This window comes from Octodon degus, unplaced genomic scaffold (assembly GCF_000260255.1).
Source record: "Octodon degus isolate 3935 unplaced genomic scaffold, OctDeg1.0 scaffold00052, whole genome shotgun sequence".
Classification (NCBI taxonomy): Eukaryota; Metazoa; Chordata; class Mammalia; order Rodentia; family Octodontidae; genus Octodon; species Octodon degus.
The window spans coordinates 13,328,414-13,352,902 of record NW_004524628.1 but is presented as its reverse complement, the minus strand read 5'-3'; the positions used below and the strand labels follow the sequence as shown (position 1 = coordinate 13,352,902).

The 24,489-nt window shown below is 40.7% G+C and overlaps 1 protein-coding gene across 1 annotated transcript in view; it reads left to right on the top strand.

Annotated features, from left to right (window-relative positions):
* Positions 1-24,489, top strand: part of Sept10 (septin 10) — a 59,857-nt gene that overhangs the window by 5,994 nt on the left and 29,374 nt on the right. Inside the window, exons 2-3 of the mRNA XM_023717376.1 lie at positions 23,718-23,835; positions 24,201-24,484. Of these exons, the coding sequence (XP_023573144.1) occupies positions 23,718-23,835; positions 24,201-24,484 (402 nt within the window). The remainder of the gene's footprint in view (positions 1-23,717; positions 23,836-24,200; positions 24,485-24,489) is intronic.

Sequence of the window (24,489 nt, the reverse complement as noted above, 5' to 3'; positions counted from 1 at the left end):
ATAGTGACCTTCTTTATCTCCTTTGGTCATTCTTGGTTTTTTTTTCATCTTTTTTATTTTTTTATTTTTTTTAATTTGTGTATGTGTGTTTGTGGCCAGCTCAGCCCACCAGGGGGTGGGGCTGGCTGGCATGTGGTGCTGGGGGATTGAACCGCAATCCCTGTGCTTTGCTAAACTTGCTCTAAGTAGGTGCTTTAGACCACTGAGCCATCTCACCAGCCCCTGGTCATTCTTGGTTTGAAGTTCAGATTGTCTGAGAACAGGATAGCCACCCCTGCTTTTTTTCTGAGTTCTTGGAGCATATAATATTGTTTTCCATCCTTTCATTCTCAGCCTGTAAATTTCTTTTTGGGTTAAATGTGTTTCTTGTATACAATAAATTGTTGGGTTTTGTTTCTTGATCCATTCTGTCAATCTTTTAATTGGTGAATTGAGTCCATTTACATTGATGTTTATAATTGATATGTACTGGCTTATGTTTGTCATATTATCTTCCCGCTCTAGGTTCCTACTTTTCCTGTGTTTGTTTGCCCTATTTGGTGGGTTCTTTCTGTTGTCATTCTTGGAGTTGTGATCATTTTAATCCCTTTCTAGAAAGCATTTTAGTACTTTGTGTATGGTTGGTTTGGTTGTCATGAAATTATTTAGCTGTTCTTTGTCATGGAAGTATCTTACTTCTCCATTAAACTTGAAAGAGTTTTCCAGGGTATATCAGTCTGGGTTGGAATTTGTTTTCTTGTACAACCTGAAATACTTTACTTCATGCTCTTCTTGACTTGATGGTTTGTGATGAGAAATCTGCAGTTATTCTGATGGGTTTTCCTTCAAACATGATCTGTTTCTTTGGTGGCTTTTAGTATGTTCTTTTGCTGAATTTCTGGGATCTTGATTATTATATGTTTGGGTGTAGATTTAATTGGGTTTATATTATTTGAAGTTGTATATGCCTCGATTATCTGAATGTCAGGTTGCTTCCCCATATTTGGAAAGTTTTCTCTTATTACTTCTGCCCAAATTCTTTTTATATCATTTGTGTTGACTTCTTCTTTCTCATTGATGCCTATTAGTGTTATGCTGTTCATCTTTGCATTGTCTTGCAGCTGTTGAATTATTATTTCCTGGATCCTTGTTGTGCTGCAATGGTGTCTTCAAGGTCTGAAAGTCTATCTTCACTTTCATTCAGATGGTTTTGCCAATTTGTGATGGAGTTTTTAATTTCCTGTATATCTTTACATTTGCTTCATGCATTCTGTTTCTTTCCTATATTAATCATTCAAGGTTTCCATCATTTTTATTCTCTTTTTATTCAGTGTCTTCTTTAGAAACACTTTGTAATTCATTCATTAAATTCATCATTTCTTTTTCTACCTGGGAAATTATTTCTGATTTGATTTCCTCTATACATACTTCTGCAGTTGTTTCTTTACCTCACTTGATATATTTCAGAGATCTCAGGTGTGAGACTTCCAGTTTCGTCTATGCTAATGTCTCCTGGATTTGTTTTGTGTGGGCTTGCTGCCTGAGATTGCATTTGCTCCTTCATTTTGTCATTTTTCTATTTCAGAAAGAGCTCTTTATTTTTATTTCTGTGATACCTTTTTTGTGAAAGTTTGATACTAGGTCACTGCATCACTGCTATCAGAACCTCTCTGTAAAGAGTCTGTTCTTTTAGGTATCTCTTCTGAGTCTGAGTTTCTTGTGTGTGTCCCAAGTTTTTGCCTTCTCTATTGATTGGGATATTGGTTTCCATTTGACACTGTCTTCCGCCCTCCGATATAGGGCTTTGGTGAAGTTATTACCCAATTGCCTTCCAATATTATTACTCAAGGGAGAACATGTGGTTAAGGCAGATATGGTATCCTACTTACGGTAGTACAATTAGCAGTACTAATAATAGCAAGTGAACTTTTGAAATTGACAAACTTTGTTAACTAATGATTTTGTATTTTAGACCATAGGAGCAAACACTTTATTTGTATAACAAAACTAATCCTAAACTGGGAATTGGTATGTAAGCTGGTTCCCCTGAGTTTTGTCTGGGCATCTCCTCCTCACGTACCTGGAGACTTCCAGGCAGACTATTCAACCTAAGTTACCTCCTGCCACCTCCATGCTGCGAGGATCCTCCTGGTAGGTCTGGGTCTCAGTGTGGACCCCGCTGCACCTAGCTGTATGTCTCTGTTCACTGTGCCCAGCCACAGGCTTCACCCCCTCCTCCTGGCTCTGTGTCGCTGAATTCATCCTGCTTGTTCTGGTCGCCTCTGCTGTTCTGTGCCACAGCACTTGGCTCATTGGTTCTCACCACCTCTACTGCTCTGCACCACTGCTCAGCTAGTTCCCACTTCAAACTTTTATTAAACTCTTTGGAAATGGTTATCTATATTGGCTGGAATTCTAGTGCTAGGACAAAATGCCTGACATACATAATTTAAAGGAAGAAAGATTTATGTAACCTCATGGTTTCAGGTTTCAGTCCAGGGTTGGCTGGCTCTAAGGCAAAAACATCATGGTAGAAGAGCATGGCCAGGTGAGTGGCATCCAGGAAGTAGAATCGTAGGGAAGGAGCTAGGAAGGAAGGGACCAGATTCCAAATACAGTTCTCAAGGTCATGCTGCCATGACTCACTTCCTCCAAGTGGGCCACACCTCCAAATAGGTCATTCAGATGTAACTCTTAGTAGATGGGTGATTTCTCCAGGAGAATGAAGTCAGGTTGACAATTAAGATTAACCTACACAATATCCAAGTCTTTGTAAGTCTTACTTGTTTTTTTATATTTATTATTATTATTATTATTATTACTATTATTTTGGCGGGACTGGGGATTAAACTCAGGTCCTTCCACTTGCCAGGGAAGCGCTTATTCCACTGAGCCATCTCCCCAGCCCCTGTAAGTTTTACTTGTGTTTGTTATTTCCTCTTTATCTGCAATGCTGTGGGATTCTTTCTCCTTTTCAGTTACCTTTCACAGAGGGTAGTTTTGTGTGCTAAAGATTTCTCCTTGCTTGCTTTACTTTGTGTCTTAGGGTTATGATCCTTAATTCTTCCCTTTCATGTCCTGCAGTTAATTACTACCTCCATGCTTAGCACATTCCCGTCTCTCTGGGATCCTGTAATTGTAGTGTAATGAAAGAGCAGCTCAGGACTTGCCTCTTCTGGAGCTCCAATCATTGGGAGTGAAAGATACCACTCCTTTCACACTTAGTCATGTACTATCTTGTAATACTTTGTAACTTACATTTTATAGTGTTACTTCACTTTTTACAGTAAGTATATTTTAATAAGTTTTGCATTTTCCCCCTTCAATTATATAAACTGTCTTCAAGAAGCATAACCTGTATTACCCTTAGCATCCTTCATAGCTACAGTAGTATGTTTTGAGGATAGGTATTGATTATTATTTTATGGAAAATGTCTACTTTGACAGTTTCATTCTTGCTGAATGTTAATTGAGTAAATTATAATGCTCACGAATATCCAGGAACTGTTTGTTGGTCAGCATTTGTGCTCTAAGGAAGCTCCACCTTCCATAGGCTGTAAATTGTGAATATCGTAGCTTTTCAGTGTTCACAGACTGATTTCATCCCAACACAGCTCTAGATAGTATGTATAGATTGATTTATGTATTTTGATTGTAAGAGAAGAATGCTCCTAAATTTTCATATTGTACAACAGAATAGATTTTCTTTATACAAATCTATAGACTGTTCCTTTTCAACAATATTAAAGGTTTTTTAAAAAGATTTTTAGTATTCTTAATACTCAAAACAAAATACCGGATTCATAATATTTTTTCAAAGAACTTTAATTCTTACACTTTCTTCTGGTTTTATCTAGTAGAAAGTTTGAGTTAGATAATGTTTTACTTTTAAAACTTTAACACTTTGTGGGTTTTACATATACTACTGATTTGAAGAAGATAGGGTATTCACATCTTTCATAGTTCTAATAAAATACATAGCTAAAAGATTTAAAATTCACTGTTTTTTCTCTTGAGACAGAGTCTCACAGTGTAGTTCAGGCTGGCCTTGAACTCACTGAGTAGCCCATGCTGGCATCAAACTTGCTGCAATTCTCCTGCCTCATCCTCTCAAATGCTGGGATTATAGGGTTGTGCCCCTGTGCTACCACACCTGGCTCTTGAAATTCACTTTGAAAACCTCAGACCACTAATACCTTGTTTTAGTAGCTTGGGGTGTAGTACATATGCTTTGTTAGTATTACTTTCTGTAAATATGTATATTTTGCTCCAGTACTCTTCATCTTTTTAAAATTTTGTCTTTGGCAGTTAAACTTACTTGAAATCAAGTAATTTTTTTTTCTGAAAAAGCCCAAGATTTTTCATTGAGGATTTAATTGAGTAGTTTAGGTATAATAAAACTCATTTTATTACATTATAGTTAACCTCAGAAGATATTTTAAAAGTGAGTTTCTGTTTGCTAATCTTACACTTGTTTAGAATATATTTTGATAGCTGTTTTTCCTTGATGTTTGTTTGTATTCACACAATGTTTTATCAGACATATAAAGCAGTGCTTTCCACTGCTTGCAAACATTGCTGTCAGGCTAAAGAAGTTATGTGATTACTTGGGCTCTTTAGAGAAGTCCTGAGTCCTGGGTGTGCTGACATGGTGCCAGTTGTCTTTCTGTTTGTTGTGCTCATCTAGGGGAATATTAGGGCATCTATTTTGAGAAATAACTATACTGGGAATTTTAGGATTTCTTGATTTCATTTTAGACTGTTAAGAGACTTTTAGTTAGGAAACACTTTAAAAATGACCTGAGGTTGAGACTAGAAAAGGAAAAATACAAGGTCACAGAATGGTTGAAATGCTGCCATGCAGGGAGCAGTGGAGCTGAGGCAAGTGAACCCAGGCTTTGGTGCTCCTGCTTCATTGTGACCCTCATCAGGGGAGATGCTGAGGAGCTCCCGCAAGAGAAACTGGCAAGCCAGGTCTGGTGGCACAGACTTGGTGGCTTCAGGAGACCCTGTTTAAAAAATAAATTAGAGAAATGGGGAGCCTTCACTCTGTGTAATATGTGCACGAGAGAGGGATAAAGGTATGCTGTCTCAACCATGTTTCATTTAGCTTATCCAAATCTTTCTCCAAGAAATCCTGATTACTGTTTACCTGGCACTGAGATAACAGACACATGTCAAACACGTGGTTATTTAGTAGAGTTTGTGCAGCAGTGTCCTAGTTAATTAAGGGTATGTTTGAGAAGTCTTTATTACTAGAAATAAAAATTATATAGGCAGCATTTTATATAGGAGTTATTTTCTGGGATGTCAGACCTGTGTACTATGATTGAAATAGGAATTAATGCCATATGTCAAAAAATGAAAGATACATATATCTTGAGTAAGGAGTTCAGGGTGGAAGAAAGGAAAAGAGCCCCAACTTCTGTTGGAGTGTGGATGTGAGGAGGGTCCTAGAGGTCTCTGCCGGTTACGGGAGGCTTCCTGCCCCTCCTAAGCTAGCATAGGCAGCTGAGGGTCACATGGCCAAGGGACTTACTAAAGATAACTGGAGAGCATCCACCTGAATTCCTTTACCTTTCTCACCTAGGAATTGATCAAGTTTATTCTGCCCTCTATGTGGGCCATATTTGTGGGGACAGCAAGGGATCCTCATCAAGAGAGTGAGATCTAAGCTGTGGACTGTCTGGTACAGAGTATGTTGGTGGTACCTTAAATGTTTTGTGAGTAGTTTGTCTCCACTTTTTCCATGGATGAATAGAAGTTGCATACAGCAATATTTTTCTTCAGCTGTTTATATAGTATTTAGCAGAAACATTACTTTAGAGCTATGAATTAGGCCAGAATCACTCATTTGAATGATTTTTTAAGAATAAAAATATTTTTATTATAAAGAAGGCTTATTAAATAAGGCAGACCTACAGTATATATGTATAGAGGAGAACTTTCCCGTTTGCAGATTTTTCAGGACAGTGACTTGAAGGTTCAGAAACACACAATTTGCCATTGACGTTGCATGCTTTATAGACATTACGAAAATCTAACGCCTTCAGACAAGCATAGATCCGTCAGGGCAAGTTAGTCACGGATCACTGTCCCAGTGCTGGATGAAATCTGGAGGGTCAGTAGTATCAGAGGTTTGTTAGGAGGAAGCACAGGTAGGTGATTCTGGCGTAGAAGGAGACGGAAGCCATGGGTGCGGAGGGTCCCGAGGAGAGCAGAGGAAGGCTGCGCGCAGCCGGGCGTCCCCGAGTTACCCAGGGCTCCATTTCCTAGTCGTTTTCGTATTGTTGCCTCAGAAGAAAAATCAAAGTTAGCAGATTTAATCTCACACTAATTAAGTTAAACTAATTTAACCTAAATTCTCTTCAATGGGAGAGATTCATTACTGAAGAATAAAATTCGGACAACTGGATAATTGGTGTCTCAGATGTATTTAATTCAGGAATTTGTCCCTGGATGTTGTACTAAAACTAAAAGTCAAAACATTAGTAGTTAGCAAGAAGTTGCTACGTACATGCAGTAAGGCAGTGGATGGCATTTCCAAATCCGTTGTGCCATTTAAATGAGCCCTAACAATCACAGTGAACTCTTTGCACATGTGTGATGTTTACCTTTGTTCCAGGAAACAGAAGTTGGAATCATTATGGCTGACTTGCACATATTGGAAACAAAGGGAAAAACTGGGTGTTGTATCCAGCCTGTGAATCTGAGGGAGTGCTGGACCAGGGCTGAGTGCACACTGCAAAACAGGCAGCAGAATTGGAAGCACTGACTATGCAGTAGGCTGCAGTTCATGGTGAAAGAAGTCCATTGGGAGAGATGAAACAAAAATTTTTTCAAAAGTCGCTAAAAAACATTTGAATTTGACCTACAGGAGTTTATCACAATTGAGAAACTGACCCACAGGGGTAAGTTGTGTAATTATCAGAAATATTTTTCAGATGGGTTTGAGATGTGGGGTTTGAGACAAGAAACATGAAACCCCAGGACCAATTTCTGCCCTCTCTAAGGGATGGGATAATATCTCATGCTTGAAAATATATTAACTATTGTAATCCCAGCACCTGGCAGGATTATGTATTGAAGACCAGCCTGAGTCTAAAAGTGAAATCCTGCCTCAGAAGAGGAAGAGGAAGAGGAAGAGGAAGAGGAAGAGGAAGAAGAGAAGAGAAGAGAAGAGAAGAGAAGAGAAGAGAAGAGAAGAGAAGAGAAGAGAAGAGAAGAGAGGAGTTAATGGAGGGAGAGGAAGAGCACTATCTAGAGTTAGCCATTACAGGAAGGCAACAGATGTGCTTCATTCTTAGTCTGCTGCTAGATTTGAAGACAGTGTTAATACTAAATACCTCATACACTATAGGTTAAAAATAAGCATTTACAGACTTAGGAACTTGACTGTTTCTAATACTGTTTCTATGGAGACTATTCTGAATCTAAGCAACTTAACTAAAGTGAACTTCTGGAAAATAAAACTTACTCGTTATTATGCTTTAAATGAATAGAAATTTTTGGGGTTTTTGCTTAATATTGAGGTAAATGTTAAGGAAAGAGATGGCTGTAGATTAGCAGTGAGGAGCGGGCTAGGCATTTCGGGCAGGAAGAAGGTGTACTGCCTTAGAATCTGTCTGTGCATGCAGTCTTGCCACAGAAGCACTTCAGTTCTTTACTAATCTTGAAAAAAATAATTTAAAAATTTCAGTACATTTTAACTGTAGTCATTACTTTCAGCTCCTTTGGACATAATTTTTACCTTTATTATGGTCTAATCTTATAGATCTTCACAAATACCAGAAAATTTAAGGATTTTTTTCCACTGAGGATTTGTTCTGTGTGGCTTTGTGTGACCAAATATGACCAAATGCTGAAACACATTCAGTGTGGCAAGTACTTCACTTGTATTACCACATTGTAGCTTTGCAGCCCCTGAATTGAGTGCTGTTACTCTTACTGTTAATGAGAGCCAACATTTTCACTTTTGGTTGTATATCTTGTTGGTTCCTGCTCTTTTACATCTTCGTGCCCTAGATCTTACACATAGCTTTGCCATTACTTGGTGCTCTAGCAGTTTGTATCTGTTGCCACAGGAAAAATTCATTCTAAATAGCCTTTTATAGCCATGCATGTGTGCTGACGTCATGTTAACTTCTCCATTGTGACATGCATCACTGAGATCCTTTCTGCAGACTCTCTGCTTTGGTGGAAGATAGACTTTCTCATATAGCAGCAGAGATTCTGTTGTATACAAAATAACTGTAATTTACAGTTTCAACATCACTTTGAGAAGGGAAGGAACTTAACATGTATGTATAATTTGATTTTCAAAAGTTGGAGAAAATATTTAGTTTTGTTTTACATTTATGATTTCCCTGTTTATTTTTTTCTGTTTAAAAATAATTACACATGTATTAATAAGTTTTTTCTTTAGATATTCTCATTAGAATATCTATTCTAATATTGCTCTCATTGATCGACTTACCTTTTAGTTAGGAACTTCTGTTACATTTTTATGAATTTTTATGTACAGTAAAATTTACCTGTTTCCATGTAAACCAAATGTGAGTGGTGTGTGTGTTTTGTGGTGCTGAGGGTTAAACATGCATCCCAGGCAGGGACTCTGCTGCTGAGCTCCATTGCTAGGCCCACGAGTTTCCGTGAACACAGCGTGTAGCCACATTTAAATTAAAACAAGTTCCTCTATAGTCAGCTTTTCTTCCCACCCTCCTCTGACACCCACTGACCTTGTGGCTTTTGTGGTTTTGTCACGTAATATCTTACATTCCTTTTTTTTTCAAGATGGGTTTTATTATGCAAGTTAGGCTTGCCTGGAACTTGCAGTGATCCTCATGCCTCAGCCTCCCAGGTTCTGAGATTGCTGGCATGCACTACCATGTCTGGCCTGCACATTCCTGTTTATTACTGAATATTTGTGTCTGTGCCTCAATTTAGTAATCCTTTCCCCATTTAATGTTTGGTTTATTTACTCTATTTGGAAATTATCAATGAAGCTGCTATATATATTCACTTAAAAGTTTTTTTTTTTTCTTGGGTTGGTATGTAGGAGTAGGATCACCTGGTGGTATGGTGTATGTTTAAAATAATAGGTAACTGGCAGGATTTTCCAAAATGGTTGTACCATTTTGCATTTCTACCAGTGATGAATGAGTCCAAGTTATTCTGTATCCTTGCCAGTACTTGATTTTGTCAAGGTTTTTTTTTTTTTTTTTTCAGTACCAGAGATCAAATTCTGGACCTTATGCTTGCCAGGCAGGTGCTTAAGGTGCTTAGCTGTAAGAGTTTATTGTTGTTTAGCCATTTGATAGGTGTATAGTGGTATCTTAGGGTTTTAATTTGTATTTCCTAGTGGTTAATGATGTTAAACAAATTACCATGTAGAATTTTTGTTTGCCATCTTTGAACTGTCTGTTCAAACCTATTTTCTGTATTGCTGCAGATCACACTCAGGCTTGCACATGCTTTTACAGTCAGGGTTTGCAAGGGAAGCAATTTAATAAAGGACACATGCTTTATAGGATTATTTTATTTTTTATACTTTTTAAAGGTATTTATTACAGGGTCTGCAGGGTCTCACTAAGGATTGTTTTATAGTAGTCACCCAGAGTCAAATAAAAAAAGTGCAGGAAATCTGTCTACAAACTAGAAACCCAAAGAATCTGGCTGAGGGCCTGGATCCTACAGCAGTGTCACTCATGAGTTCAGCTGAAGACCTAGAGCCCATGAAAATGACCCCGATGAGTCCAACTGGAGGCTCAGAGCCCATGGCAGTGTGTCATGCAAGTCTGCTTTACAGATCTGCCCTGTGAAGGCCCAAAGGTCAGCAGTGGAAGCTAGAAAGTTTATGCCAGTGTAATGAAGGATCCGTGCTACTGGGCTGAGGGATCTGCACTGGAAACAGGAAGCAACACTCAGAGTAAGAACCAGAGCTCCCCCAGAAATACCACAGTCATTCTCAAAGACAAGGTCCTGAACTCCTCTGGTAATAACAGCCAATATCAGGAAAGCCAGTGTGTCAAGTTTCTTCAAGAAATTGACCAGCACACCGTCTTCCCCTCTGGAGCCAGCAAGAGGTGCTTAAAGTAAGGACCAGAGCTACACCAAAGTGAACTGTAGCCATTCTCAGTGACAGCAAGGTCTTGGTCTCCTCTGAGGGTGAGAACAGCTGAGCTTATCGCAGGAGAGCCAGCATGACAAGCTCCTCCAGGAGAACAAACAAGCCTGTCTTCTTCCTTTCCAGTTCTCCTTTTTGTCTTGTTGGCAGCAATCCTCATGTGGGCCCTCTGCATCCAGCATCAGCTGGGCATTCCAAGTTGACTTCCAAGTTGACTGCCAGTTGTCAGTCCATCCCACAGGCATGCTAAGCAGGCGTTCCTCAGTCTTTTTCTAACATTTGATTGGATTAGTATCTAGTTATTATAAAGTGTCTTTAAATATATGTATTTCTTATAAAAGTCCTTTATGAGACAAATGTTTTATCCTTATCTTTTCAGCCACTTGACAGAATCTTTTGATAAGCACATTTTTTGAAGACTTTTTTTTTTTTAATGTATTTAGTACAGGGTCTAAGGGTCTCACTACACAGACTGGACTCATAGTGATCCTCCTGTTTTCAGCCTCCTAAGTGCTGGGATTACAGGTACATGACACCACACCCGGTCTCAATTGCTGTCTCAGTGCACCCTGGGGGTGGGGCCAGCATGGCATAGGAAGGGTCAAACCCTGGTCCCTGTAATTGCCTAAGCAGGTGCATTAGTCCTCTGAGCTATCTGGCTAGCCCTAAGATTTAAGTCCAGTTGATCACTTTTTCACTTCCAGGTCATGCTTTCTCATGTTGTAATAAAGAAGCCTTTGTTTAACCAAATACAGTATCACAGGGTAGGCAAGATAACTCAGCAGATTAAGTACCTGCTTAGGCAAGCATAGGGACTGGGGTTCGATCCCCTGCATCACATGCTGTGCCAGCCCTGCCCCCAGGTGTGCTGAGCCAGCCACTGAGAACAGGCATGGTGGCACATACTATACCTGTAATCCCAGTGCTGGGGAGGCTAAAAATAAACGAGGATCGCTAAGAGTCTGAGCCACATAATGAGACCTTGTGCCAAACACATTTAAAAGAAAGTATCACAGAAGTTTTATACCTTTTATTTTAGAAGTTTTAAGCTCTGTGATCCATTTAACTTTGAATACAGTGCAATGTATAAATCATATATGTGGTTCATCTTGTTTGCCTGTAGGAGTCAGTTGTTACAGCATGAATTTTTTAAAAAGATTGTTCTTTCTCCTTTAGTTTGTTTGGACCTTCATGTGAGTTTTCCTCTCACTACCACCCCACCCCCCTGCTCTGTCATGTCACTCTCCTTTATAGCATGTATACATTTTGTTTTCTTTTTTAACTGCCTCTCCTCCCTCCAGGATAAACCCCTTGCGGTGGGGCTCCATATGTTTCTGGATTTCTTTCACCCCTTTTGGCCATTTCTTCATGGCTCCTTAGGGCTGCTGCTTCTCACTTTGCCAGTATTTAAATGTTGGAGTCCCCCATGACTCAAATTCTGTGGTTCCTGACCTTTATACTCTGACTTCCTGGGTGATTTCATCACAAGGTGCTCAATGTTGGCTGTATATCAGTGATTTCAGATTTTCTACTTCCAGTCCAGATAGCTCCATGCTCTTGACTTTATCCACTAGCTACTTAGTTTCTTCACTTTGATGTCTAATAGCCATCCTCATTGTACCTTGTTTCAAAGTGAATGCTTTATTTTCCCTAATCATCCTCCCATCTTTCCAATTCCAGTGAATGAAAGCTCTGTCTTACCCATTGCTTATGCCAAAAACGTTGGAACTATGTCCCATATCTTCTCTCACATCCCACACTGAACCTTCACCAAGTCCTGTTGCTTCAAGCTTTGATACTGATCCGCAGTTTGATGCATCCTACTTTTCCCATGAATAACCATTTTCCCTGATCTCTTGGGATTAATGAGATGGCCTCTTAACTGATACTTTCTTTGGTTATCATTTTTTAAATCAACTATAAACGTGGTAGTTGTAGTGGACCTTTTAAAATAGTTCATGTCCCTCTTACACTAAAAATATTTCATAGGTAATTCCTTAAAAGAAGCCATAGTGCCTTATTGGATCTGAACTCTTCTCGACCCCCTGTCTCCCTCCTGGCCACCCTGTGTTCCAGCTGCTCTGGTCTCCTCCCTGCGTCTCACGCTCATCAGCACACATCTACCTTTGGTTCTCTACTGTGTCCTTTCCCTCTTCCTGGAATGCTCTCCCTTGAGTCTATCCTCTAATTTTCTGCCCCTTTGGCCCCTTCAGCTTTTTGCTGAACTGGCACCTTCCACTGAGGCCTTCCGTAAGCTCCCTACTCAGAATGACACCATCCCCTTACCCAGGCCAGCTGTACACTTTTGTCTTTTCCCTGCATTATTTTTCTTTATTGCATTTGTCATTCTCTTCCATAGCATATGCTTTACTTTATCTTTTAGTTTCTATCCCCTAATGTAATAGAAACTCTGTAAGACCAGGCCATAGTTTTTAAACTCAGTATAGTACTTACTCTCTGTGGTTTCATTTTCCAAGGTTTTGGTTACCCAGTCAGCATAGTCTAAAAACATTAAAGGGAGAATTTGAGAAATAAAAAAAAATTAGTAAGTTCCAAATTGCACAGCATCCTGAATAGCTTAAGAAATCTAGTGCTATCTTGTTCTGCCCAAGACAGGACTCGTTTGTCCAGTATCCTGATGTGTATTTATGCACCTGGTAGGCGTGTAATAGTCTGGGCTATCAGATTGACTGGCAGGGTGCTTGTATTCTAGTAACCTTTCTTTTACTCAATCATTGCCCTAAAGTACAAGATTAATGATGCTGGCGATTCAGATGTGTCAACGAAAAACTATAAACTTCCTTTTGGTGAAAAGGTAAGTGTTCTAGACTAAGGGAAGAGGAGTTCATATGCTGAAGTTGCAAATATACATGACAAAAACAAATCTGTGACATTGTGAAGAAGGAAAAATGATTGTGAGCTTGGGTGTTACACTTATGCTGCAAAAGTGAAGTCATAGTACATGGTAAGTGCTTAGTTAAGCTAGAAAAGGCATTGTTACTTAGTGCTCAGCACTTTCCGTGCATAGTTAGCTCATCCTCTGTGGGTCTTGGGATGTGCCGTGAAGGAGGGCTACTTATTTCCAAGACCCCATCAGACTCTGGCTGACTCATCCCCTATTTTCTTTCCTGTTTCACAGTAACCTCTGTCCCATGACCTTAGTTTGCATGAAATCACTCCAAGGATCAGGGGACCCAGGATCAGGAGACCCAGCAGCCTCCTGTGCCCTCTGCAGCCTCGTTTCTGCTGTCCTTGCGGCCCACAGAAGCGTCCCCAGGTGTACATGATGGAGAGTGCAGTGTGACATTGCAGCCATGTGCCATTCGCACCATCTGCACATACCGGTTCTGCTACCTTCTGCTAAGGATGTTCCTGCTTCTCTTTCAGCTCAGCCTTTCCTTAGTGCCTTCTCTGAGAGTCCCTGGTACTGAGTGTCTCATGCACTTTTTTGTTGTTTGTACACAAGTCTCCTTTGAGCACTACATTGCACATTGTTGACTGACTTAGTGCCTGGGTTCTGTTGTTCTGCCCTTAAGATGTGAGGCTAACTACTATGTTCACTTAGAGTAAATGAAAAGTGTGCGTGTGCATGTGGGGGGGGGGGTTGATGTCCCACAGACCCATCACCATTCTTTTTCTCCATATTTATCACTTTTAAGTCCTAATGAGTATCTGTTTCTTCTGCTTTCTTTTTCCTCCAGCTCTTCTTCCATAAGCTTTTCCTGGCCTCAGTAAATGACTCCATATATGTAGTTGGCTTTTCTGTCATCTTGCATGTTTGAAGCGTGCACCTCCTCCTCAGAGTCAGTCATTTACTTTTTATTTCAGTAAACCTGGAGATTTGGTTGCACAGAATCTTTCCACATGATACAGTTTTCCTGTGTATTTCTTTAATCCACCCTGCATGGGAGTGCAGTTTGTATGACTCCTCCATTGTTTTTTTTTCTATTTTTCTTCTTCTTTTGGCCTGCTCAGCCTACCCTGAGGGCAGGGCTGGCGTGGCATGTGGTGCTGGGGATCAAACTGTGGTCCCCTGCGCCTGCCTACGCTTGCCTAAGCAGGTGCTTTAGACCACTGAGCTGTCTCCCCAGCCCAGATCCAGATGCCTTCATTCTTCACCATGCCACATAGCTGTCGTTGTTTCTTCCTCAAAGGTATAATCTTAGGGTCTAGTTAGTGTCACAGAAAAGACTTTTTAAGGGCTCTGTCCAGAGCCCTGTACTAGGTACACTGGGTGGGAGCGCAGGACATCCCACACTCAGTGTCGCTGCCTGGCAGAGCACGCTGTTGCTGGTGCCTGCGCACATGTGTCTGCTTTCAGTGTTGTGCCACCTGTGATTCCTGAGGCTCTACCAGCACACTTGTCAACCACAGGTCTTCACTGGCAGTTAAACTTTCTGTAATTACTGATAAGAAAATGGCTTTAAGTTTTTTCATTGAATGATAGCACACAATTAGATTTTTCAAAATACAGTGTGGTAAGCATTTAGGTTGGTAAGCAAAATCTGCTTAGAAAAAATAAGATAGGTTTTAAATGACTTCATCATTAATACTATGAGCAGGTGATGTGCTGTGTCAGGAAGCAACACTGAGCACAGGGTCTTCTGCTGTCCCTCCCAGTGTACCTGGTGTACAGCTCTGGACAGAGTCCCTAACTAGACATTTTCTGTGACCCTGAAACACTAAGTGGAACACTGATTTACTCACTCTGCTGCTCATGTGTTGTCCTAATCTACTCCTTGTAGCCTCATTCATACTTTTGCAACCTGACAGTAATTAATCCATTTTTCCCACCAAATTAAATTATTATAGTGACTGTTCTTTCCCCAGACATGGAATTCTCCTTCTCTTATAGTTTTCAGAGATTTTTTTTTCCTACCACACATGCCTCATCTTACTCTTTTTTTTTCAGGATTCTTCTGAGATTTTTAGCACTCTAGCCTAGCACCCACTCCAGAATTAGGAGGTTATTGACCCCCTACAGGAATTAATCTTCTTAATCCATCAGAAGGACCACTATTAAATACATCCATACTACTAGCCTCAGGAGTTTCAATTACTTGAGCTCACCACAGTCTTACAGAAGGTAACCGAAAACCAAAAAACCAAGCGCCTATAATTACGCTTATCCTAGGTGCCAACGTTACATTACTTCAAATCTCAGAATATTTTGAAGCTTCATTTACAATCTCTGACATTCCTGTATAACCAAAAGGTTCTTTTTTTCCTGAGTAATATGTTACGATCTGTGAAATTATTCCAAACCCAGGTGAAATTAGAATATAAACTTCAGGATGACTGAAAAATCAGAATAGGTATTGATAATCGGGTTTCCTCCTCCAGCAGGGTCAAAATGATGTGTTGCAGTATGAGAGGTCACCATACACTGACCGTGCAAAAAGGCCTCTGCTAAGGGATCATCTTATTCGTTATCTCAGAAGTACTCTTTTTTCCTGAATTCAGTGCTGTCACTTACTTTGGAAACTGCCCTTGCCTTCAGCACCCTCCTCCAAATATCTGTATCCATCAATGTTAGTTTCCAGTGGCTCTCACTTTTCTGTCCTATATAGAAGAGATTTATGACCCACTGCTTATGTGCCGCGTGGTAGCAGGGCGTACAAGGCATTGTGGTGTGTGTCTAGGTGTCCCCCCAAAGCCTCATGCAGTCATGGGATGGCTTCTGGAGTTTGTGATTGAGTCTTGATTCTTTGCTAGGATTGCAGGTATGAGAGCTACACCCTGCCCCTGGGGCAGGTAATCTGCATTACAGTGTGAGGAGGGGAGAGGGGCCAGCTAGCTGCCAGAGCTGCTGCCGCTCCCTTCACTCTTCACCTTTTGTTGCCACCATGAATGGTTGCTCTCTGCTGTGTGCCCCTCTGCCTTGGAGCTGGCTAAATTATAGACTAACACCGCCACTGTGGTCCCCTTCACTGAATGTGAGCTAAATTAATCTTTCCTTCCTTCATTTTGAGTGTCAGATGTTTGTCCCAGTAACAACAACAACAAAAATAACTAAGAGAAAATTTGGTACTGGGAATGTGACTGTGTGGGTTACAAGCTTTTGAAAATGACCTATAAAACAATAAAAAAGAGGCTTGGAGATATCACTTACAAGAGAAGAGCTGGCACACCTTCAGCTGTCCTGTATGGGATATTCTGGTCAGAGTTCAGAAGGCCAAAATGCTGATAGAAATCCTGCCTGCAAAGACCAGGCTGGGGAGGCTTCTGCTGGGAAGGACTACATTGATTGTTGGATTCCAGATGGTGTGTGTTTTGGTTTGGCAAACAGTTTGATTTTGTTTGGCAGTACATTTTGATCATGTCCATAGATTTTTGCCTGAGTCTTAGCTAAAGCATGGAAGACTGATTAATCAGGCAAAAAATTTCAAAGCAATCCAATATTGAGGCAGTGGCATGGCTATTGTTGGGGGCTTTTAATCAGATTTCTGTTAAAAATCAAGAGCAAAGATCCCAGCAAGATGATATTAAATGATATGAGTTTGACCAGAAAGGAAGTTCCAGTAAAGCTATAAAATGCAAAGATAGAGCTGAAAGATCTCCACTGTGGAGAAGAAACAAACATTAAAAAAAAAAAAAAAAGCGTGGCCTGAGGTCATCACAGGTGGCAGCAGGGCTCCATGCTTCAAAGTTACAAGGGTGAGGGGCTGTGCCTTGAGGGGAAAGCCACAGAACCCCAGGTTCCAAATGGCACTGGCATATAAAATTTGTTCCTCAAAATCAGGTTCAGAGTGCTGAATGATCCAGGCACTCAACTTCTATAGCAAAAACAAAACAAACCAAAAAGAAACACCTGGCTACTGCTCCTGCTGGCAACAGACCATGACTTCCACATGGCATTGGTTTTAGACACAGGCTAACTGTAAGAGTTCTAAGGTTAAGACGTCCACCTCAAGTTCTGGCCCAGGAGGCCAGACAGGGTACCCCCTGAGAGGGGAGTATGTAAAGCAAAAAATAAAAAGCCTATTCAGTAAAAACCCCAGAAGTTTTTTAAAAAGCCAAAAAATAGGTCATCTAAAAACAACAAAAACAAAACAAAACTGCAAGGAGAGAGCAAAGCTGGCTGCCTCAGTTACTTTTTACTCATTGCTGGGACAAGTACCTGACACTCACCATGAAGGAAGGAAAGGTTTGTTTAGCTTGCACTTGGTGGAGGTTTCACTCTATACTTGGCTGGTTCCCTGGCAGACTGGCACATGGCAGAAAGCAGCCATTCATGGCAGCAGAAAACAGCAAAGAGCAGAGGGCAGGGCAGCAGCTGCGGCTTCTAGCCAGCCTCTCCCTTCCTTATATTGTAAACAAGCTATCCTGGGCTAGGGGTGTACAACTCACACAATGTCTATGCCCTCCTCTTGCACAGGATGAAGATGTTTACAAATTAAGACTCCTGGCTCTGCTGAGGCACTTAAATTTTTTTTTTTTTTAAGTATTTAGTACAGGGTCTCATTGCACAGATTGGACTTGTAATGATTCTCCTGTTTTCAGCCTTCTAAACATTGGGATTATAGGCATGCGCCACCATGCCCAGTCTCAGTTGCTGTCTCAGCACGCCCTGGGAGCGGGGCCAGCCTGGCATGCCGGGGATCAAACCCTGGTCCCTGTGTCTGCCCAAACAGGCACTTTAATCTGAGCTATGTGGCTGACCCTAAGTAAACTTATAAACTTCTCAAGTTGAGACAGTGTATCAACCAGTACACTGGCCAAAAAAATAAAAAAACAAAAAACCATGAGCACTATGACCAAGAGTACCACAGGGGCAGAGCCACATAGAGTTCACAGTTTGCCACAGATTGCTTCAGATGTTTCACATAAACCTACAAGACTTAATGTTTGCCCTGCTGGAATGTAGACTTGTGTTGTATTCCCCTGTTGTTTGTACCTTTTAAAATGGTCATGTTTATCTTGTGCCATCAAATGTTAAAAATGTTTAACTTTTCATTTATACAGGGGCTCATAGCAAAGAGTTTGCTTTTGTCCTTAGAAGAGACTTGAGAGTTAGACTTTTTGGCAATGCTAAAACTGTTAAGACTTTGACAGCTCTTAGAGATAGACTAAAATGTCTTTTACATAAAGAGATATCCATGAGTCTTTGGGGGTCCTGGGGCAAAATGTTATTTATTCACTTAAGTCTATTGAGACAGAGGTTTACTATGTAGTGTATGCTGACCCTGAACACACTATACAGTCCAGGCTGGTCTTAAACTCTTGATTCTCCTGCCTCAGCCTCTGGAGCTCTAGGAGTGCAGGGGTACCACCATACCCAAGTTATTTCCCAAAAATGCATATGCTTCATCTTAAATTCTACACTCCTTGCTATTCTGAAAACCTTTGTGTCTTATTTCTTTTGTTGTTGTTGGGAAAGATATTTGACACCCAAAATGAAGGAAGCAAAGGTTGATTTAGGCTAGTTCTGATAGGCTTTATATTGCTTTTCCGATTGTGAAAACAACCAATACCTCTGTGTTTGTTGTGGGGTTTTTGCTGCATAGACTCATTTCACATTGAAAGAATGTATATTTCAGCTATTAACAATTTGAAAATGATGTAGTGTTAGGTCACAAGGTCAGTCAAGTTTATTCTACTAGAATGATGATTGTTATTAGCATTCTGTATCCAGTAGTGGTGTGTATTAGCCTTCCCTCTCTTCTTTCTAAGATGCAAAAGCACAATAAGTAAGTTTCTCCCTCTTGTCACACTTGGGTGAAGCTATTTATTGTAGCACAATTCATTGTAACCACAGACAAGGAGACTCTCTTGGTAGACCACTCATGTGCACCCTACTGCAGTGTATGGAGCTAGGTCTCTGTGGGGGTGATTCACTGTGTCAGCTTGGGACTAAAGCACTGGACTAAGTTGGCTCAGCAATTCGACACCGCAGGGTTTATGAGGCCCCTCTGTAGAGTATGGAGGGCCTGCTGTAGAGTGACTGAGCACTTAAACGATATGTAAAGGGGACTGAGGAAGGATGGTTCATGCCAGTTTCTTTGGAGAAGCTCCAGTTTTCACTGGAGGAGGAAGGGCAAGGGGCTTGCTAGAAGCTGCAGCTGCATTACCTCCCTATGTGCCTTGCTGTTTTCCACCACCATGAGCTCGTACCATCTGCCATGTGCTGCCCTGCCTTTGCAGCAGCTGAACATAGACTGAAATCTCCATGAACTGTGAGCTACATGAGCCTTTCCTTCCTTAATTTTGGGTGTTGGGTATTTTGTCCCAGCAATGAGTGAAAAGTAACTGAGACAGTCTCTTATCAGTATATGGGTCTCCATGAAAGTTGAGCAAAAAATCCACAGTGTAAAACCGGCTACCATTACATACATGGAACCCTATGTTTATATGTTTGCATAGCTTTGTGCAGTTTCTTTGGAAGGATGCATGAGTTGCTGTTGACCTTCCAGAAAGAGAACTGAGGTACAGAGAAACGGTTAATGGGAAAGGAATTCATTTTATACTGTGTTCTCCTTGACACTATTTGCATTTTAAAAAATACTATATCCATATTAACCTCCCAGCATGCCCACCTGCCTTTCCTCCTTCCTTCCTCCCTCCCTTCCTTTCCTTTCCTCCTTCATCCCTTCCCTTTCTTTCCCTTCCCCTTTTCTTTTCTTTCTTTTCATTTCTTCCTTTCTGTTTTTCTGCTTTCTTCATTGCTTTCATGCTGAGGATCCATCTAAGCACTTGGTGCATGTTAGCTAAATGCTCTGCTACTGAGCTACACCCCCGCTCCTTTGAACTAAAAGATTCTCCCTTTTCAGTGTCTTGTGATCATTCAAAGGTAGGGTAGTGGTGTCCGGAAGTGAGCACAGCTCTTTTCCCTCTTTCTCTTTTATTGCAGTCACTGTGTATGTGGACGATAGAAGGAGCACCAGCTTTGCAGTCAGATCAAGGCTGTCCATGACCTCCTTTGTCAGACGTGTCTTCTAGGTTGTGGGAATACTAGGTGTAATGTATGTTTTTAATGAGGATTAAGTTAGGAAATGTACTAGGAGTTAGCCCAATGATGAGCTTATAATAGAATTTCTGAAAATGCTCATTGTTTTATATTAATTGGATGGCCATGATACTTGTTCAGATTTTAAAATCCCTGCTTTTCCAGCTATTATTGCAGTTGGAGCATTTTTTTTTTTTTTTGGGAAGGGTCTACAGGGTGTTCAGGATCTCATTACTAGATTGGACTCATAGTGATCCTCCTGTTTACATTCTCAACATTTTTGTTTGGCTTGGTATGCTGTAGTGGAATATACCTAATGTGGGGTGCCACCTTGATTCATACAGTGCTCAAGTCATTTATTTAGTTAGGGATGTGTGTGTGTGTGTGTGTGTGTGTGCGTGTGTGTGTGCAGGGTCTCTGATCCTCCTGTTTTCAGCCTGCTTAGTGCTGGGATTACAGGCATGTACCGTCGTGCGTGGACTCTGCTCAGTGCTGGGTGGGGGGTGGGGGCCAGGGTCGGCATGGCATGTGGTGCCAAGGATCAAACCCTGGCCCCTGCATTTGCCTAAGGAAGTGCTTAGTCCACTGAGCTATCTCCGCAGCCCTTTAAGTCTTTTAAATAAAAATAGCATTCATTACTTCTCTCCTGAACAGAAGTTTATTGATTTCTTATGTGTATGTGTGCCAGGGGCTAGTCAGACCCCCAGATAACTAAGGGAGAATGGCAAGGAATAAAGACAAAAACTAGTATTTAAGGTATAGGGACTGGGAAGGAACCTGCCTGCAGTGGACAGATGCAATAGTCTCCATGATTGACTCACTTTTATGATCAAGGAGAAGGGGTGGTGTAGTTCTCTTGGAACAGCAACTGTAGTGAATAGGACAAGTTAATGGAGAACATGTTCTTCCTGTACCCAGATGTATACGTTCTTTGCATTGTCCTCAGGAGGTACTCTCTTACCTTAGGAGCGCTGCAGTTACGAGCCTTCTGTGCACAGTGAGGAAGCAAGCAGCTTCCCCCTACTTCACTGTCCCTAAAGCAAGGTCACACTGGCCTTGAGGGTCCCACTCACGTAGCCAGTTTGCCGGCATAGTAGAATATCATTCCATATCCCCCTGGTCCCCATTGTGTGTGTGTAAGCATATTAGCCTTTATGTTGAATATTATATTTTATTTACTTATGCAGCAGGACAGCCACAATTTCATACATAGTATGGATTTGGGAGGTCAAGATTCAGTGATACAATATTAGAACCCATTTTTAATATAAATATATTGTATGGGTAAAGGTTGATGGCTCAGGTATCTATTTTATTATGTTTTTTCTAGCCATTTCAGTCTCACATGGCATCAAAACTTGCATCCATGCTCTCAAAATTACCCAGTGGGGAACAGAGAGTGAGCCTGCCTTTTACACAGATCATATATTTTCTCATTGATGTGATTTCAAAATACCTTAGAGGATTTTCAGACTTATGGGAGAGGCTGTTGTTTATGGCTACCTAGAATGTGAATTTTATTCAAGAGAAACATCAATTAATTGTTGTTGAGTAGCTGTTGAATATCTATAGTATTCTTTCCTGTTTGACATTAAGCAATGCTTTTCATTTTTTGCTTTTTTATTTTGGCAATCTGTTGTTGGCATTATGCCAGTTAGAACTCCCAGTGCCTCAGCAGCGTCCCTTAGAAACACTAGCACCACTTTGGCTGCTCACAGAACAAACTGCAGCTGAGCCGTGAGTGTCAGGGGGCAGAGAACCACTGAGTGGTCCAACCAGTGCTGTCCGCTGTGCACCTAGACTTGGTGTTTCCAAGGGCCTGTGAGTTTGTGTTGTAAGGATGACTTTGGTAATTTGTATTAAAGACTTATGTGTTAAAAGAGGGTAAACTTAGCTTGATCAAAGAGGTGTGTTGTTCATTGAAACAAAATTGCAAGCACAAGCATGTTAGTAAAATTGACGAATTTCCTTTAGTTCTGTGTTTCAATAGTTGTAGTTTTTCTTACTTCTCATGCAGCGGACAGGTTCCATCCCTGGCTGACTGTGCCGGCCCTGTCCCCAGGGCACGATGAGATGGTGGTTGAGACTGGGTCTGTAATCCCAGCACTTGGGAGGCTGAAAACAGGAGGATCACTGGGAGTGTGATCTACATAGTGACACCTGGTAGACCCTGTAATCTTGTATCAAATACATAATTGATAAATAAATAAATCTGAATTTAACCATCAGACTGCCATCCTTTTCTCCTAGTAATTGGTGATAACATTCTCTTCTATCTTTATTACCTGGCGGGCTTTGTGAGTTACTCTTCATCTGCCCTCTAAGTAATTGCTTTCCTGAAGACTGCTGTCAGTCACCACTGCCTTCAGTGACAGATCATGGAGTAGTCCTGGTTTAGTTTGATTTGCTCTGACCCATCTGCATGTAAATCACAGATACCACACCTTCCTTTTTTAAAAATGCTTCTTTTGGTCCTGTGACATTAAAAAAACATGTAATTTTACACAGGCGGGAAATTTTAGAGGCCATTTAGTTTAATTTTATGTAAAAACTCTAGCAAATGTTCTAATCTTGAGTACATTCATGGGAAGCATAGTAGTTTTTCACTCCCTTTGTAAATCTGGTAACAGTAACATGCATGCAGAACTGAGAATCACAGGGACGAAAGAGAATGTAGTGTACTAACTTCCTGTTGCTGTATGATGCATTAGCACGAACTTAGCTGTTTTAAACAGTGTCTGTTTATTGTCTTGCAGTCCTACACTCAGAAAGTCAGGCAGAGCCCACAGCGCCTCCGCTCAGTGTCGGGCTCGTGGCATCCATTTCCCGGCTGCTTATGAGAGTCTCCCTTTCCAGACGTGTTCAGGTTATTGGCAGAATTCACCTCCTGTGGGCTTCGTGTCGTCAGCTCATAGAGACCATTCTGGCCCTTGGCCATCCCTCCTAGAAGCTAGCGAGGAAGGACTTGCCTTGAGTCCCCTTAATGCTTCATGAGTGTCCTATTTGTTCTTTCATTTTGTTTTCTGTCTTCCTTTGGATCAATATTTTTATCACTCCATTTTATTTCTACTTATTAGCTATCACTTTTTGTCTTTTGAAATAGTAGTTGATCATATGTAATGACTAAATTCTCTACTTTATGAGTGTATATGCCATAGTTTGAGCATTTCCCTGTTCTTTTAATTATGTTTATAAAGTTTATTTTTCCAGAAAACCAAAGTAATTGATTCTATAACTCTAGTCTAGCCATGCAACACACTGTCTTTTAACATCTGTTTAACCTTTTTACCATGATTTTATTTTCACTTCTATAAAATTTCTGTAAGAAGCTTGCAAAGATATGAAACAGCTTAAAAAGGTGTGGACCACAAAAGAAAAAAAACCGATAATGTATCAGGCACCACCATTTGCCTGTTTGGGGAAGTCAAATATTTTGATGTTACAAATTGTTTTAGATGCTTGTTCTTTAAAGGGAGTAAGAAACATGTTTGGAGTTTCTAAATGAATTCTCATAATTCTCACCAATTTGCTTAATCATTTGTATCCCAGGTGAAGGAAAATGATTTTAAAATCTGTAATCCCTTCGTATTTATCCTTTGAAGTACACCTATGTCCCATTTCAGTCAGGTTATTTTAATTGTTGCTGTCATTTTTGTTTTCCTTCAGAAAAGAGAAAGTATTCGTTCCTTGACTATGTGTGGCCATGTTGGTTTTGAGAGTTTGCCGGACCAGCTGGTCAACAGGTCCATTCAGCAGGGCTTCTGCTTCAACATCCTCTGTGTGGGTGAGTGCCAGCGACCCTTCTCGAGCGCTTCCCTCAGCAGGGCCACCTGCTCTCTGTTTGAGTTATATGATGTTCATGTGAGCAACTTGAGATCCTGGTCCCAGGGATCCTCTAAGTTTACATTCCACTAGGGTTTGTTTGTTTGTTTGTTTGGCTTTAATGTTTTATTCTGTAGATAGTTTAGTGCTCAAGCTCTGAGTAACTTAGCATTTCTGTGGTCTGTTAGTGGTCTGAGAGCCACCTTAGCATTAAGGCAGTGTCATCGTTGAACTATTTGGAACCCTTGAAACTACTCTAGGAGTTTACAGTTAGTTTTCCTCAGTCATCTTATGCACTTATGAAGACAGTGCCTTTGTTTATTTCAGGAGAGACTGGAATTGGAAAATCAACACTGATTAATACATTGTTTAATACTAATTTTGAAGAACATGAATGCTCACATTTTTGCCCAGATGTTAAACTTAAAGCTCAGACATATGAACTCCAGGAAAGTAATGTTCGGTTAAAATTGACCATTGTGAATACAGTGGGATTTGGTGACCAAGTAAATAAAGAAGAAAGCTATCAACCCATCGTTGACTACATAAACGCTCAGTTTGAAGCCTATCTCCAAGAAGAATTGAAGATCAAGCGCTCCCTCTTCAACTACCATGA